The sequence below is a fragment of the Leptonychotes weddellii genome, chromosome 4 (assembly GCF_054177405.1).
Source record: "Leptonychotes weddellii isolate Sample4059 chromosome 4, ASM5417740v2, whole genome shotgun sequence".
NCBI classification, from domain to species: Eukaryota; Metazoa; Chordata; class Mammalia; order Carnivora; family Phocidae; genus Leptonychotes; species Leptonychotes weddellii.
Window position 1 is genome coordinate 133,156,445 of NC_138372.1, and position 18,301 is coordinate 133,174,745.

The window sequence follows — 18,301 nt, forward strand, 5'->3', positions numbered from 1 at the left end:
TGTTTCCTTATACTTTTTTATCCTTACAGCTAAGCTGTATTAGATACAGATAAGCTGTGCTTATCCTTAAGCACATCTATGATTATTTCTCTATAATAAATTCTTAAAAGTGGTACTGCCACACCACAAAATATACACAATTTTAAGGCTTTTGATACATGCTGCCCAACTAGTCTCTAGTTGTACCAATTTACATTCCAACCAGTAGAGGACAGTACTCTCATCTATACTTGCTATTCCTATGTAAATTGAGCCAACGAAAACACCAACAGAAGAGTATAAAAGTTATTTTATGGTTATTTTGGTTTACTTTTTTCAATATCAGTAAAATGAATATTTTTATATGTTTACTGTCACTTACAATTCTTTGTGAAGTACCTGGTGAAGTACCTACTTATGATTTTTTTAATGTGATATTTCCTAAAATAAAGAATGCAGGAAGAGTTGAAGGATTGTGGGAAAATAAAGAATTCACTAATTTAATTTTTCCTGAATTAAATAATGCCCAAGTTGTGGATGATTTTCCTGGGCATACTGCTTTTTTTTAACCTTTTTATAAAAGTAAATTATACCTCAGAAGCAGAAGGCTGTCTCGATATAATGATGGGTTCTTCATATATTTTTCTGTAAGATGACAAAGAGCCTAATATTCCTGGATTTACAAAATCAATTAATGCAAAAAATTCTTGAAGATCATTCTGAACTGGAGTACCTAAAGAAAGAAAAAAGTGATGAAAAGGTCAAGTTTGTGTTTTACAGTCACAGGGGTTTGTACAACATTGTACTCTCTTCCCTAAGAAAACTAAAAGAAAGGCTTTAGAGCTGAGAAAGAGCAGCCAAACCCAGCTGAACAAAAAATATTAAGAATCAAATAAATTTTTAACTCTGGTTTTAACTGTGTACTAAATTCAGCATAGTGGCTGCAGACAGGCTTGGAGTCTGACTAGCCTGGGATCAAATCCCACCTGTATCATTTACTCTGAGTGACCCTGAGCAAGTCACATACCTCAGTTGATTTCTATAAAATGCAGCTCCTAGGGTTTGAGGATCAAATTAGTTAATCCATATACTAAACTAAGAACAGTGCCTAAAGCACAATAAAGTTCCATAACTGTTAGTGATTCTTAATATTATTATAACTGTGTGATTCTGGACAAGTTTCTTAAGCTCTTTTAAGTTAAACTCAGAACTTTTTCACTTATAAAAGTGGGAAGCTAACAATTTCCCAGTGGTATTACAGTGAAAAGTGGAGACTCCGTATGCACACTATAGCACAGTGCCTAACAGTGAGTAAACACTCAGTGAATGGCACCTATTACCTTTCAAAGTTTTCAGATCAGACTGAGATCTTCACTAATCCTAAAGGTTGACACAAATGGATTAATATACCCTGCATATATTACATACTCAGTAACTTTTGCTAACTAATTTTCAAAGAAACATTAGCCTGTTTCAATGATTACATCAAAAGAACGTGTAAATCAGCATAGTCCAACAGTATAGTTTCAGATGACATTCAAATAACAGACTAGAAAAAGTTGTCCAAAAATATAAATAATATAAGAGATAATATAAGAGGTATATATAAGAAGTAAATAAAAATGCACTTCTTCATTAACATAGACAACATAAATTTTACAATGCCAGGGAATTTAATGATTGCTTCCCTCAAAATTAAATGGGTCAACTCCAGGACCAATGCTAATTAATTTTTTTAACACATCTAATCAGTTCTAAATTTTTGGACCCATAGTAGAAAAAATTAGAGAAAATATATTTATGTTGGTATGTATTTTGTTAATAAGCCTTTAAATGAATTTCCATGACGATGACTAATAAAGATACACAGAATGAAAAAGGCAAGAAAGAAAGGGGAAACAAAGGTATAAGGATCCTTATGGCTGGCTTCCAGACATTTATCCAAACCCAGCTAACTAATCCAAGCCACTCATGATAGTCCAATCCCATTTGCCAATAATCGACGCAGGGAAGCATTTGTGTCTTAAACTGGGTTCTCCAGGAGCAGAGCCTGAGACAGGGATTTGGCTGTACAACATTTATGGAGGGAAAGCTCTCAGGAGAAAGAGAATAATGGAATCAGAGAATAGCAGGGGAAGAAACTAAGCAAGGATGGCCTCCTTGAGCCTGAGATAAATTATAGCAAGGCTCAGAACATAAATTGTACCATAAAGTTGGTCCTGAAATTACCCTAAGGCAAGGGCTCTGGCATTTTCCACTTACCTCTATATGAGTCAACCATAGACCAAGTTACAGGGGAGAGTGGAAGCTCTCATTCAAACAAGGATAATTCTCCAGAAACTGGAAGGGCCACACAAGACCAAAGTGAGTTGTGGGAGGAAAGCTACATTGAGCTACTCAGGCCTGATTCTAGTCTAGGCTAAAAAGAAGTGAGTAGAAAAAGATTCTTAGGGCGCCTGGGTGGCTCAGTTGGTTAAGTGACTGCCTTCAGCTCAGGTCATGATCCTGGAGTCCCGGGATCGAGTTCCACATCGGGCTCCCTGCTCAGCGGGGAGTCTGCTTCTCCCTCTGATCCTCCCCCTCTCATGCTCTCTGTCTCCCATTCTCTCTCTCAGATAAATAAATAAAATCTTTAAAAAAAAAAAAGATTCTTGTATTTACATATGGGCCATCCCACCTTTCCAGTCTGGGCCAGCAAGTTCGGCCAGCAAATTATGTGCATGCAGCATATACATATAAAAACAAGGGATATGGGTGCCTGGGTGGCTCAGTCGTTAAGCGTCTGCCTTCCGCTCAGGTCACAATCCCAGGGTCCTGGGTTCGAGCCCAGCATTGGGCTACCTGCTCTGCGGGAAGCCTGCTTCTCCCTCTCTCACTTCCCCTGCTTGTGTTCCCTCTCTCGATGTGTCTCTCTCTGTCAAATGAATAAATAAAATCTTAAAAAAAAAAAATAAGGGATACTTATATTAAGCATTTACCATGTGTCAGGTAGTCTTCCAAGAACTTTATGTGAATTAACTCCTTAGACCTTCACAGTAACTCTATGAAGTAAATGGTATTATAATCCTTATTTCATAAAGAAACTAAAGCAAAGAGAAGTTAAATAACTTGCCCAAAGTTGTACAGCTATACATATCACCCTTAAGAACCAAGCAGAGGCAGTCCAGACCCATCTCCTAGATTCTTTACCATGATACCACTGTATTTATTTTTCAAAAACCTCAAAATGTAGGTTACAGAAAATTACATAGGGATTTGAAAATTCAGAATCCTACCAAGACTCAATTACCATAGGTTTATTAGTATGCATTCCATCCAGCACCACCAATTCTTTGGTTGCCAAGCATATTACAAATCTTGTATGGTAAGTAGGCAAAAATTCTATCATATCATCCCAAAGTAAATACTGACCAGTTAGAATTACTCTTTTCTCACAAGAGAGGCTAATGAGGGCTGTAGTTGTCTTAATGGCACTGTTCTTCAAACGATGCCCCTCATCACAGATTAGAAGATCAAATTTTACATTCTTAATTTGATCCAAAGAACGAAGTAACATTTCATAACTGATGATAAGAACAGAATAAAATGGAGATTTGGTGAATTCTTCTACTTTATGGTCCTAAAAAAAAAAAAAAAGATAATATCTAACAAATCATGGGCTAAAACTATAAAATCAAATTCAAGCAGCATATTCTTGACAGACATTAATTAGAATATGTTAACTCAAAGCCAAATTGTAAGCCAAGATGCTATTTTTATGCAAAGGAGTTGGAGAGTTATATGCACTTGAAAAACTACCCTACAAACAGTGAAAACTGCAGTGTTGATTTGAAAAGCATAGAAATTTAGAAAATGACCAAAGATGAACTGTTATAAGTCTCTTACCTGATCAACAGGAAATATCTTGATTCTTTCACTTCCTAGCCATTTTTGAAATTCCTTCCTCCAATTATTCACCAAGCTTCCAGGTGTGACAATAAGCGTCTTCTTTATTACTGGCTTGCCTCCATAGGGTCCCTGACACTGTAGAGTCCAGATGAGCGAAATACATTGCAACGTTTTCCCTAAACCCATTTCATCAGCAAGAATAGCTCCACATCTTCCATTCACTCTGTTAGAAATAATTATACTTCTTCTAGTCACAATAGGAAAATATTTTATGCCCCTAATATCATCATTTACTAGTCAAGAACCAAAAGCTGATATTTTGTAATTAGGACAAACTCTACCCTCCCAAACCCTTTATCTAGATTTTCATGCAGCTGATTTACAATATATCTCTCTTTTGAATCTTTGATAATTATATTCATTATATATTTACTGTCAACTAAATTACTAAAACAAATCTGAAATTAGACAGTTGAATCTAAATCATCTGTTACTATCATATGCATATATTTAGAGACTAGAAATGTATCCCAATTTTATATCTACATTTGAATAATTTAACTATAACTCTGCTTCTCATCACTAACAGTTGAACAATTTTTATTAGTTTCAGCATTAGACATCTAAACAGTTTAAACTACATTGCAATCTTAACCAGAAAGATCTGTTGAGCTATATTTATGATTCTCTGGCAGTAAATGAAGTCCTCAATCATAGTGCTCCCTGCACTGTAAGAAAAAAAAAAACACCTAAATATTGATCTAATATATATATATATATATGTAACTTGGTAATAGTCTTATCCTACAGACCCACTCAGTTAATGCAATTTAAAATTAAATATTATAAGGAATATTATTAATAAGTGGCATGTTTATATCACTTTGTAGCTATTAAAGCTCTTTGATACATATATATATATTTTAAAGATTTTATTTATTTATTTGAGAAAGAGAGGGAGAGGGAGATGTGGACTTCCCACTGAGCAGGAAACACAATGCAGGGCTAGATCCCAGGACCCCGGGACCATGACCTGAGCCAAAGGCAGATGCTTAACCAACTGAGCCACCCAGGTATCCCTATTTATATATCTTTTAAAAGTTACAAAGTCCAAAGGAATTAAGGATAGTACCAAAAATAAGTACAGTGTTCTTTCTCTGACTTACTTCACTTAGCATAATACTCTAGTTTCATCCATGTCATAGCAAATGGCAAGATTTCATTTTTTTTTATGGCTGAGTAATTATTCCATTGTGTATATATACATCTCCTTTATCCATTCATCAGTCGATGGACACTTGGGCTACTTCCATAATTTGGCTATTGTAGATAATGCTGCCATAAACATTGGGGTGCATGTATGCCTTTGAATGAGTATTTTTGTATTCTTTGGGTAAATATCTCTTTGAATTAGCATTTTTGTATTCTTTGGGCAAATATTTGCTGCATCATAAGGTAGTTCTATTTTTAACTTTTTGAGGAACCTCCATACTGTTTCCCAGAGTAGCTGCACCAGTTTGCATTCCCACCAACAGTGTAAGAGGGTTCCTATTTCTCCATATCCTCGCCAACATCTGTTGTTTCTTGCATTACTGATTTTAGCCATTCTGACAGGTGTGAGGTGGATATCTCATTATAGTTTTGATTTGTATTTCCCTAATGATGAGTGATGTTGATTTCACTCATATGTGGAATTTAAGAAACAAAATAAACAAGCATAGGGGAAAAAAGAGAGGCAAACCAAGAAACAGACTCTTTACTATAGAGAAGAAACGGATGGCTACCAGAGGGGAGGTGGGTGGGGGGATGGGTTAAATAGGTGATCGGTATTGAGGAGGACATTCTTTTTTTTAAAGATTTTATTTATTTATTTGACAGAGAGAGAGACAGCGAGAGAGGGAACACAAGCAGGGGGAGTGGGAGAGGGAGAAGCAGGCTTCCCGCGGAGTAGGGAGCCCAATGTGGGGCTCAATCCCAGGACCCTGGGATCAAGACCTGAGCCGAAGGCAGACGCTTACCCATCTGAGCCACCCAGGCACCCGAGGAGGGCATTTATGATGAGCACCGGGTGTTGTATAGAAGGGCTGAATGACTCAACTGTACACCTGAAACTTAATATTACACTGTATGTTAACTGGAATTTAAATTTTAAAAAAATAAGTACAGTTTTATTATAGTTTAATTCTTTTTCTTATTAAGTAAAAATAATAACCAAAAATCAACTATGTTTTCCATTTCAAAGTACAGAAAAAAAAAATCACAAACATGAATTACAGCCATTATTATCAATTTTTTAAAGATTTTATTATTTATTTGTCAGTGAGAGAGAGAGAGAGAGAGCACAAGCAGGGGGAGTGGCAGGAGCCTGACACGGGGCTCAATCCCAGGACTCTGGGATCATGACCTGAGCCGAAGGCAGATGCTTAACCAATTAAGCCATCCAGACACTTCTATTATCATTTTTTTTAAAGACTTTATGGGCGCCTGGGGGGCTCAGTCATTAAGCGTCTGCCTTCGGCTCGGGTCATGATCCCAGGATCCTGGGATTGAGCCCCACATCGGGCTCCCTGCTCTGCGGGAGGCCTGCTTCTCCCTCTCCCACTCCCCCTGCTTGTGTTCCTTCTCTCGCTGTGTCTCTGTCAAATAAATAAATAAAACCTTTAAAAAAAAAAAAAACTTTTTTTTCTTAAGTAATCTCTACACGCAACGTGGGGCTCAAACTCACAACTGTGAGATCAAGATATGCATGCTCTACCAACTAAGCCAGCCAGTCGGGCACCCCCATTACCATTTTAGACCAACAACTTGACAATGCAAGTTGTAAAGATGGCCCTTTTCAAAGGTGAACAGGAATTCATTACATGAATCAAGTAGTTCAACATAGTTGGAGCTTGAACTGAATTCCAAGGAAGGAAACACAAAGGCTATGAACCTGGCAAGACAGGGAGAGACTAAAGATGGCATACTTTATCCTTGAAAGTTCAGACTGTATCTTGCAGGTGTCTCCCAAACATCAGTCCTTCATGACTACCATCACTATTTTGCTATATGTGATACCATATGTGTTATATTATTTATTTTTAAGTTGGCTCCCTTTTTTACTTAGATTTATTTGAAAATTCAAGCATAATTTATCCATGAAACCAAAAACTTAATATGCTACTTTTTTCCAACAATTCACTAACTAAATATGCTACTATTGGAATTTAAAAACAAGGTGTGGGGCTCCTGACTGGTTCAGTCAGTGGAGTGTGCAACTCTTGATCTCGGGGTTGTGAGTTTGAGTCCCACATTAGGTATAGAGATTACTTAGAGGTACCTGGGTGGCTCAGTCAGGTTAAGCATCCAACTCTTGCTTTCAGGTCAGGTCATGATCTCAGGGTCATGAGGTGGAGCCCCACGTTGGGCTCCATGATCAGCGGAGCACTCTCTCTCTGCCCCTCTCCCCCCACACACTTGTGTTCTCTCTCTCTCTCTAAAATAATAAATACATGTTTTTTAAAAAAGAAATTGCTTGGGGCGCCCGGGTGGCTCAGTCGTTAAGCGTCTGCCTTCGGCTCAGGTCATGATCCCAGGGTCCTGGGATGGAGCCTCCCCAAGCCTGCTTCTCCCCCATGCTTGTGTGGGCGCGCACGCACACTCTCTGTCAAATAAATAAAATCTGAAAAAAAATAAATAAATAAACGGGAGTGTGGGAGACTTTCTTTTTTTTAAGTAGAGGTAAGGTAAGAAAACGTTTTTTTCCATAAGCAGAATTAAAGGCTACTTCCATTTTGCCCCATAACCCTTTCTCATACTAGTAAGCTCTAATTGTACCACATTAAGGTTGACTATATTTACCTATTTCCTCAAATACTTTAAAAACTACTTAAGAGTAGGGACCTTGGTCCTGACTCCTATATGCCCAGCTCCTAGCAGGATGTCTGGCACATGGCATCCTTAAAAATCACTTTTAGAATAAATGCACACATTAAGTATCATTCATGAAATACTGAGACTCATCATATCAGGCTTTTTCTAGAAAACCATTACAGGTTAAATCAAAACTCAGATTAGACTAAGGGTACCTGGCTGGCTCAGTCAGTAGAGCATGCAACTCTTGATCTCAGGGTTGAGTTCGAGCTCTATGTTGGGTGTACAGATTACTTAAAAAAAAATAAAATCTTTAAAAAAACAAAAAACAAAAAACAAAAAGTCAGATTAGACTAAACAAATTATTTATTTTCCTACCTCATTCCCATTACACATTCATAAAGGAATATGATTCCTTCTTTCTGATGTGGTCGGAGATGATATACAAGATGAGGATCTATCACCACATCCACAATAGGGAAACAGTTCTTATTGAACATCCACTGGTGATTATTGTCAGGTCGTGACATTACAAGAGAATCTTAAGAAAAAGATGAAAGTTTAACTATTAATGTATTGCAATTTTACTTTGTCAGCAACTACATTATCTTGCTTTAATTAGTCATAGCCTATAACTATTTGCCATCATTTGTGGCAAAAAAAAAAAAGTTGATGTTTCGTAAAACTGATACTAAGCAAGAATAGAAAATTAAAAAATAATCTCATGTTTTACTGCTGTGAGATTTCAGGCAGAGAATTTCAAAGAGCTTTCCAAACTTCATTTGCCCCAAAGTATTTCAAAGCCAATGAAATTCACTATTGTTTAGTAAAGAATTCAGTAAGCCACAACATTTAATAGTTCAGTATTCAGAGCAAAGAGAACTATCTGCAACTGAAGTACAGGTTGGAATTTTTCCAAGTTGCACTTGCACTTTCCAAGCTCACAGCTTCTTATTTTGAAAAGGCACCCTAAATTTAACATAAAGGCTCCCATTATCTTCACTTCTATACACACAAACAATGACTATTACTTCTATTAATCAGAAGATTGAGAAAGGATGACAAATTTTCCATTGACTTCACCATCATTATTTGCTTAAAGTTAATTATTATGTTCATGAATGTCAAATTCATGAATCTCTGCAAAGCAGCAAAAAAAAAAAAAAGTAACCATAGAATAATAATGTAATTCTGTAGAAATATACTAATACAATTTAAAAGATTAAAATACCACCAAAAAATACAAAATCAAATATAATTGGAAAGCAGTTCTCAATTAATAAATCTAAAGTCAGATAATAAACTCATCAAAATTATTTTGGGGATATACTTATACATCTACATCATGGTTAAAAAATGAAATCGATTTTTAAAATAAAACAAAAAGGAAAAAGAGAAGGACAGAAATGAGAATGGAAGATAAAACAGGTTCCAGGAGATTAAATTAATATCCACCAATGCAGAAATACAGTCACAGGAATGACAGTTTGGTCATGTTTACCATTAGCAGTCACCCAGAGGGAATTTTTCTGTGGATCTTCCTAGGTTTCTGAGCAACTAAAAGGAACTCCCATTTTTGAGGTCAATTCCTGGCAGGTAGAGGATTAGGGAGTGAAAATGGAAAATTCAGCCCCCAGCATTCCTCTATATTCCAGTAGCAAAGCAAGAGTATATTCCTTGTGTTTTCCCAACCAAGAAATGGCCCCATTTTTTTTTCTCTTTTGAAAAGCACAAAGGGGAAAAAAGAGAAGACAGAGGTGAGGAGAATTCACTTCTCAAGCAAGAAGGACCATAGAATCTAAGTCAACTAACAAAGCATCCATCTTCAAGAAAGGTAAAACTTAAACGACCAATCAATAATGGAACACCAGGGGGCGCCTGGGTTGCTCAGTCATTAAGCGTCTGCCTTCGGCTCAGGTCATGGTCCCAGGGTCCTGGGATCAAGCCCCACATCAGGCTCCCTGCGCAGCGGGAGGCCTGCTTCTCCCTCTCCCACTCCCCCTGCTTGTGTTCCCTCTCTCGCTGTGTCTCTCTCTGTCAAATAAATAAACAAAATCTTAAAATAATACTAATAATAATGGGACACCAGTTCAAATTTTAAATTGCCTCTCTATCTTCACAATAATGAAGCACATCACTTAGTGCTTATAAAATCTTTCATGTTTTCATTTTAAGTCTACAACCTAATTCTACCCTTGGCAAGATAAATAAATGAGCATCATCAACTATTTACCACATACACAAAGGGTTCTTATTATATTATACGCATACATATGTACATGTACACATATATATACAATTACGATAAAATTTTTCATTCAGTCAACAAGTATTATACACAGCATTTGCAGCACTCTATGTCTCTATGGCAGTGATTAGACCCCACATTGTAGACTTGAGGAGACAAAGCCATGAGTGAGGTAAGTGACTACCCCCAAGAAGTCAAAGAACCAGTTAGTTCAGTGGCAAAATCGGGACTCTAACTCACATCTTTGGATAAGCACATTATTCTTTTGGTTCCCCATATCCCTCTATTATGTAAAAGGAAGACAAACAGAAAGAAGAATAAAGGAGAAGGAAGCCTGTTAAAAGAGATGGCAGGACAGATAAAATATTTGGATAAAAAATAAAAAAGCAGAAGCAGAAGCTTCCACTCTCTTTCAATTAAGTCTCAGATAAGCTCACATAGAGATAGGAATTTTTTTTTTATTATGTTCAGTTAGCCAACATCCTTAGTTTTTTTTTTTCTTTTCTTTTTTTTTTTAGATTTTATTTATTTATTTATTTGAGAGAGAGAGAGAGAGAAAAACAGCATGAGAGGGGATAGGGTCAGAGGGAGAAGCAGGCTCCCCGCTGAGCCGGGAGCCCAATGTGGGACTCGATCCCAGGACTCCGGGATCATGACCTGAGCCGAAGGCAGTTGCTTAACCAACTGAGCCACCCAGGCGCACCAACATCCTTAGTTTTTAATGTAGTGTTCAACGATTCATTAGTTGTGTATAACACCCAGTAGAGTTAGGAATTTTAATTTGGGGTTTGTATCCCAAATTTGTCAATAATTATTTTAATTTTCAGCAATTTCAGGTCATCTTTTGGCCTCAGTTTTCTTCAAATGCAAAGAGACTGAACTAAATGATCTCAAAGGCCCCTTTATTTCAAAAATCCTATTTCCATAATACTTGCAAAAAATAATTACATTGCTTTATGTACTTTTTATTTTACTACTAATATGAAAGCAGCCTACTCTATACCCCAACTTTGACATCCACTGCCCTATAATTCAAATTTACTTGTCTGCCTCCTCACCAAATGAGAAGATCTTTGATAACAGTTTACCACTGGGCCCAATGCAAAAAAGGCACCGAAGAAATCCCCGCTTGCATAAACAATCAAAACAAACAACCAAACAAAAACAAAAAAAACAGGCGAGGGTTTATTTTTTAATATGATTTTTAAATTAGATTCATAAATGTGAAAATTAGTTCATTAAATTGAATTCTCATAAGTAAAATTTAAATTCTTTACCTGCTATCCCACCATTCAACATTTTAATACACTAATGTATGCTATCAAGACATACAGTCATCAAGAGAAGTATAAACATAATCCTGACTCATGAATTGACTAATATTTCTTTTTGCTGAAGATGTCAGATATTACTCAAAATCATTACATATATATATGTGAATGTGTGTGTATACATCTCCAATCTGTGTATTTTTCCTTCAACACAAAATATGACATTTTCATTACTGTATTCTTAGAATTATACATTTACCTATACGATTCCCAAACTATATTATACAACTTCAACATTATTCCTTATTTCAGTTGTTACCTGAATAATATATACTTTCATCTGAAAACTTTAAACAAAACTTAAACTTTAAATTCACATGCCAAATATCTTTTGACAGTAAAAACAGAATATTCAAATTATTTTTTACATCTTACTTGGTACATGTGGGTCATGGCGTGGTTTACAATCTTGGAAACCATTCAGTCTATTTTCCCTTGAACTTGGTTTACAAACACTTTTGAAGGGGTTAGAGAAACACTTCTTGGCAGCTTGAGAAGAACTTGAGATAGCAGGGCTTCCTCCTCCAAGCTGAAAACATCTGCCACTGTTGAAATCATCTGGAGAGATTATACCCATGACTTCTACTTCTTTTCCACCAATCATCACTCTGTGGCCCTCTTCAATCTTTTCAAGCTCTTTGAATTTATATGCAATGCCTTTAAATTGAGAGGGGAGAATGTGAATTTAACTTACGGATACCCTAAGATGACTTAATCAGTGATACCATAGTCACCTTCCCATAACTGTACAGAATAAAAACTGTGCTTTGAATGCAAATAGCCTTGTATAACCCATTAACCAGAATGAAAACATAATTTATCATTTTGTCTAAAAAAAAAAAACTAAAAAATCAGAAGGAATAAATAATAAAGCTATAAAAATGAGCCAAACTCTAGAGAAAGCAAGGCCTTTTTTAATTATTGAAAATGTAGCTAGGGCTGCTGGCTGGCTCAGTAGGTAGAGCATGTGACTTTTTTTTTTTTTTTTGAGAGAGAGATGGGGAGGAGGAGAGGGAGAAAGAGAGAGAGAGAGAGAGAATCTTAAGCAGGCTTGCCCAGCAAGGAGCGCAATGCGGCACTCAATCCCACAACCCTGAGATCATGACCTAAGCCAAAACTAAGGGTCAGAGAGTTAACCGACTGAGCCACCTAGGCAACCCTCAATATTTTTATAATAAAAAAATTCTGTTGCAGATAATTCTGTTCAGCCTCAACTCTCACTCTTGTCACTGACCTTCACATACTACATTCCTGAAATGCTGAACCAGTAGTTTTCTCTCCTTTTGTGCCTTTGTATATACTATTCCCTCTTATGTATGCCCCTTTCTCATACCCTACAAAACTATTTATCTTCAAATACTACCTTAAACAATTAACTCCTATGAAGCTTTCCCCAGCCTCCTAGGCAGACCTAAATGCTCCTTCTATCTCCCACCGCAGGGAGTAAAATTCTCAATGGAACAATTATCTTACTGCCTCCTATCAATTACATTTGCCTTATCCCCACTAAACTAGAAATTACATCCATTTTTGAATGTTTACTCCTAGCATAGTGCTTGGCACTTAACAGTTACATACTATAAAGTATGATATTATTAAATGAATGAATGAATGAACATATAGAACGGATTTTATAGGGGCGCCTGGGTGGCTCAGTTGGTAAGCGTCTGCCTTTGGCTCAGGTCATGATCTCAGGGTCCTGGGATCGAGCCCCACATTGGGCTCCCTGCTTGGCAGGAAGCCTGCTTCTCCCTCTCCCACTCCCCCTGCTTGTGTTCCCTCTCTCGCTTTGTCTGTCAAATAAATAAAATCTTAAAAAAAAAAAAAAAAACAACGGATTTTATAGTAATGGGCCATATTCAAAATGAACAATAAGAGACAATGTCAAAAAACATGGTTGGTATTAAGCATTCTGAATTTGTGAGCTAACTTGTATTAGTACAAATCATCCTGGCAACATTTTATAATAGAATTAATGATGACCTCCAGTGTAGATGTATTAATCTAGACATACCTAGCCATGTTTTTTTTTTTTCAAAATTTTATTGGGTATCATTGAAATTAGATAATATTCCACTCCTGAAATCAACATCTTTCTAACACTAATCATTTAGCACTGGACTGGGGGGGGGAGCGGGGAGTACACTAAGACAAACTGCTTAATCTCAGAAAAATACCAAAATAATCGTATATAACGATTTCATTTTAGAGAAAATGAATCCATGGGATAGGATTTGCTTCACTGAGCTAGTATTCATAAGACTGTTATTAGACTATTATGAGATAATTTAGACATGCAAGTGAAAGAGCATCTTAATCTCACCCTTTATAAAATCCAATCATTTTAATTATGTAACCTCAGATCTATACTAATTTTAGGCCAAATCATAAACATCAGGGAATATCACAATACCTCTTCCAATGTCTTTGCCTTCCAAATCCTTTAATGTAAGTGACTTTCCCTTTACAATGAGAACAGCATCACCTTCCCACTTTTTGTGTTTTTTCTTTGAAGTCTTACACCAAACAACACTGAAATATTTAACTAGGCTATCAGGTTCTTCCTCTTCTTGTCCTTTAGGTACAGTTATTTCTTTAGGGGCTGAGTGAACTAGAATTAAAAAAAAATAATAAAATAAAATAAAAATCACATTGTTAGAGATAGTCAACTTTAAGTAGTAAGGTCATTTGAACAAAAATAAAAGCATAAGAAAATTAGATGGTACATAAAAATTATGAAAGAATATTTGATCATACTCCAGTTAGTATTTTATAAATTGAGAAATTCAAATGTCAGGTCTAGCATGACCATGAGAACAATGAATATAAATTTCTTATTATCTCAAAGTTATATAAACTCAGTTTAAGTAGAATAATGTAATTACTGCAAACATTTTAAAACTCTAGGAACTAAAGGTAAATTTTCAACATCCATGGGAAAAATATCTACTTCCAATTTTGAATTTTGGTCTTTTCCCGGGGCTAGTGATATATGGTCCAATCCTCTCTTGTGAAGCTGGGCAGCAGCAGCAAGTCACAGCTCCCTGTCTGCCATGAAACCATGAGGGTGAACAACCAAGACACTCACAACTATTGTTTTTCACTCTCACTATTCAATAAATTACACAAGATAGTCAACACTTAATTACAAAATAGGGTTTGTGGCAGATGATTTTGCCCAACTGTAGGCTAATGTAAATGTTCTGAGCATGTTGAAGGTTGGCTGAGCTAAGCTATAATGTTCAGTAGGCTAGGTGTATAAAATGCATTTTTGACCTACAATATTTTCAGCTTATGATTGGTTTATTGGGACATAACCCCACAAGTCAAAGAAGATCTGTACTGCAATCTGGTTTCCAGTCCAGTCCTCCCTCAAAACTACCCTTGTTAAAGGCCATTAAGGAGCTCCTTGTCAATAAATTCACATGGTATTTTTTTAGTCTTGATCAGAGTTCTCAAAAGCATTGGACAATGTTGACCACTTACTCCTTGAAATATTGAACCCTTTTTTTACAACTTTCCTAACACATTTCAATTTTTCCTTTTACTTCTTTGGTTGCTTCTTCTTAAACATCTTTGCCAGCTCATCAGACCTGAATTCTAGACCTTCTCGCTGTGCCCTTCTCCTTAAATTAGTTCATCCACTCCCATGGATTTAATACCACCCCTGCATAAACCTGTATTTTTTTTCTCTAGCCCAGATCATGACTCTAAATCTGTGTATCGGTACATAATTGCCCCTCAGACCGGTTTACATGAATGTCTCATAAACATCTCTATGCATCATGCCCACTTGTCTTCTCTCCAAAAATTGCTCCTTCTTCAGTTTTCTCATTTCTCAGTAAGAGTACCACCACCCTCATTCAAGCCAAAAAGTTGGAAATCATCCTTGACATCCTTTACTCTCAGTTCCACAGCCAATCAACCACAGATCCAGGTGATTCTAGCCCCCATTTGGCTCTCAAAGCTCTGTACTGTTTGCCTTCTCCATACCCTCCCCTCTTCAAATCACCATCTCTGATTTGAACTACTGTTCAGGATCTTCCCAAGGCCTACTGAGATCTTCTTTTGCCACCTCTACTCCCTAAACCCATTTTCGTATTTACTGTATGTATCTATTTTTAAATGTAATGTAAATTTATATTTAAATATACATTTATATTTTTAAATGTAAATCTGATTATGTATCCTTCTTAAAATCCATTAGTCTTAATGGTCTTTAAGAAAACATGCTACGTCTAGCCGAAGGGCTTTCTACCTCTTCCTCCAACTTCTATTCACCCTGCCATACAGTTTTTTGTTTTTTGTTTTTTAAGATTTTATTTATATATTTGACAGAGAGTGAGAGAGCACAAGCAGGGGAAGCAGGAGGCAGAGGGAGAGGGAGAAGCAGGCTCCCCGCTGAACAGAGAGCCCGATGCGGGGCTCGATCCCAGGACCCTGGGATCATGACCTGAGCTGAAGGCAGCCGTTTTTAAGATTTTATTTATTTATTTATTTGGCAGAGAGAGACAGAGCGAGAGAGGGAACACAAGCAGGGGGAGTGGGAGAGGGAGAAGCAGGCTTCCGGCAGAGCAGAGAGCCCGATGCGGGGCTCGATCCCAGGACCCTGAGATCATGACCTGAGCCGAAGGCAGGCGCTTAACGACTGAGCCACCCAGGCGCCCCCCTTCCATACAGTTTAAATTTCCCTTACTGCCAAGCTAGATCTTGCCTTATTATTTCAGCATTATCTCAGCAATTAATTATGTGACAAATGATTTAACGTTAGCCTTCCCCACTAAACCAGTCCTGAGGAAGGTGTTTTGATTCTGCTCATCACCAGATGCCCAGAACAATAGGTACTTTTCAAAACTGCCATTTTGACTCAAAGTATATCTGACTTTATGCTTATAAAAATACTAAAACAGAATTATCTTAAAATTAATTTTCATGAGAAAGTAGCTTTAGAAATTAACTATGAACTCATCTCCATCATTGCCCATTTTTATTTTCATTTTTATGAACTGTTACCTTCAGGATTATTTTCCATGTAAACTTTTTAACAAAGATTTGATTCCTCAGTCACTTTTTTATGAATCATATTTTACTGATTATAGCTTTTGCCAACATGAGTTTTTAAAACCATAATTTCTACCAAATGCAGTTTTGCTACGTCAAATTTTGAATACCTAAATACTAACAAAATTGTATTACTCCATCAGTTTCTAGTCAAGAAAATTTATCAGTTTTTAGGTAATTGGTAGTTATCATTTGTTGATTATTTTTGCTTTACCAACCTGGAGTTTCCCAGATAAAGTTTTGAGGGTTTTTAGGATTAACAAAAAAGGGATGCTCGATCAGTTTTTGAACTCTAAAAAATTTTGTGGTATGCAATTTTAGCTAACTTTAGTTTTGTCTTTGCATTATTTCTACCAATAGTAGTCCATGTGCATTGAATGATAATACCATTTTGCATTTTTAAAATTTGTTCCTATCTTTTACTACATTATCCAAGAAGAAAATGTGATTGCTCAAGATTGCTGTAAAACAAGGGTAATAAGTATGTCTTCATCAAAATAGCTGGAAGAACATCCAGTCAAATACCCTGTTACATTCCCAAAGACTAAAGAGTTGACTTGTTATGTCCAGGACCCTCCTTGTGCCAAGAAAAAATAAATAGAAGACAATAAACTGAGAATTCAGAAATTACTTATAATTAACTTTGAAATACCATAAATGGGTTAGCCTGGTGATGGGTATTAAAGAGGGCACGTTCTGCATGGAGCACTGGGTGTTATACGCAAACAATGAATCATGGAACACTACATCAAAACTAATGGTATAATGTATGGTGATTAACATAACATAAAAAAAAAAAAATACCACAGATTCTCAGATACAGCCTTTCTTCTGTAGAACAGTAGGAGGAGGAGAAGAGCATGAACTAATCCACCTGGGTTTGAATCTTGAGTTTTCCCACTTACAAGCTAAGTGACCCTGGACAAGTTACTTACCACTCTATGCCAGTTTATGAATCTGTAAATGAATGTAATACTAATATTCAACTCACAGATTTGTTGTGGGCATTAGATTAGTTATTATTTGTAAAACCCTTAGAACAGTACTTGACATGTAATAAATACTCCCTAAATGTTAACTACCATCATCATCATCATCATCATCATCATCATGTCTTGGTTCCTTTCCCATTTAGTCCCATTTTAAATGTAGACCATTAAGGCAGTGAAGAGAGAAAATTCCAGGGGCATGTGGGTGGCTCAGGTGGTTAAGCGACTGCCTTCGGCTCAGGTCATGATCCCAGAGTCCTGGGATCGAGTCCCGCATCGGGCTCCCTGCTCATCGGGGAGCCTGCTTCTCCCTCTGACCCTCTCCTTTGGCATGCTGTTTCTCTCTGTCTCTCAAATAAATAAATAAAATCTTTAAAAAAAAAAAAAAAAGAAAATTCCAAAGAGTAGAATAAACATATTAGAAATTAAACATATAAGGAGCAAAACCCTCCTACATCTAGACTACCTGTAATACATAAAATTTTGACTAATTTGCTACATTCTAGACTAACCATCCCTAACAATCCCACTCCAACTGTAATTTTTATTTCTAAATCGTTCTATTTCCCCTTGACCCTGTAACGTACTTTGCAAATCAACACCAAAAAAATAGTCTGTTATATAAACAAGAGACTTGAATGCCTATAAGCAAGATTCACAAGTAAGAATGTTCAAAATCATGCTTTGATAAAAGAGGAAGGGGGAGATGCTGCCATTTTAATATTGATAGTGGATATGATCATCTTAATGATTCCTAAGCATAGTTACTCTACAGTTGGATGGCTTAATTATACATTCCAGGGCGCCTGGGTGGCTCAGTTGGTTAAGCGACTGCCTTCGGCTCAGGTCATGATCCTGGAGTCCCTGGATCGAGTCCCGCATCGGGCTCCCTGCTCGGCAGGGGGTCTGCTTCTCCCTCTGCCCTCTTCCCTCTCTCATGTGCTCTCTCTCTC

The 18,301-nt window shown here is 36.7% G+C and overlaps 1 protein-coding gene across 8 annotated transcripts in view; it reads right to left on the reverse strand.

Annotated features, from left to right (window-relative positions):
- RAD54B (RAD54 homolog B) overlaps nucleotides 1-18,301 on the reverse strand; it is an 85,866-nt gene that overhangs the window by 22,355 nt on the left and 45,210 nt on the right. For 5 of the 8 annotated variants that reach the window (XM_006729757.3, XM_081816250.1, XM_081816252.1 and 2 more), the window contains 6 exons: nucleotides 13,712-13,909; nucleotides 11,674-11,955; nucleotides 8,098-8,260; nucleotides 3,865-4,090; nucleotides 3,391-3,598; nucleotides 573-712 (listed from right to left, as the gene is read on the reverse strand). In XM_006729757.3, the coding sequence (XP_006729820.2) occupies nucleotides 573-712; nucleotides 3,391-3,598; nucleotides 3,865-4,090; nucleotides 8,098-8,260; nucleotides 11,674-11,955; nucleotides 13,712-13,909 (1,217 nt within the window). The remainder of the gene's footprint in view (nucleotides 1-572; nucleotides 713-3,390; nucleotides 3,599-3,864; nucleotides 4,091-8,097; nucleotides 8,261-11,673; nucleotides 11,956-13,711; nucleotides 13,910-18,301) is intronic. The other 3 variants (XM_081816251.1, XM_081816256.1, XM_081816254.1) reach the window with 1 other exon arrangement.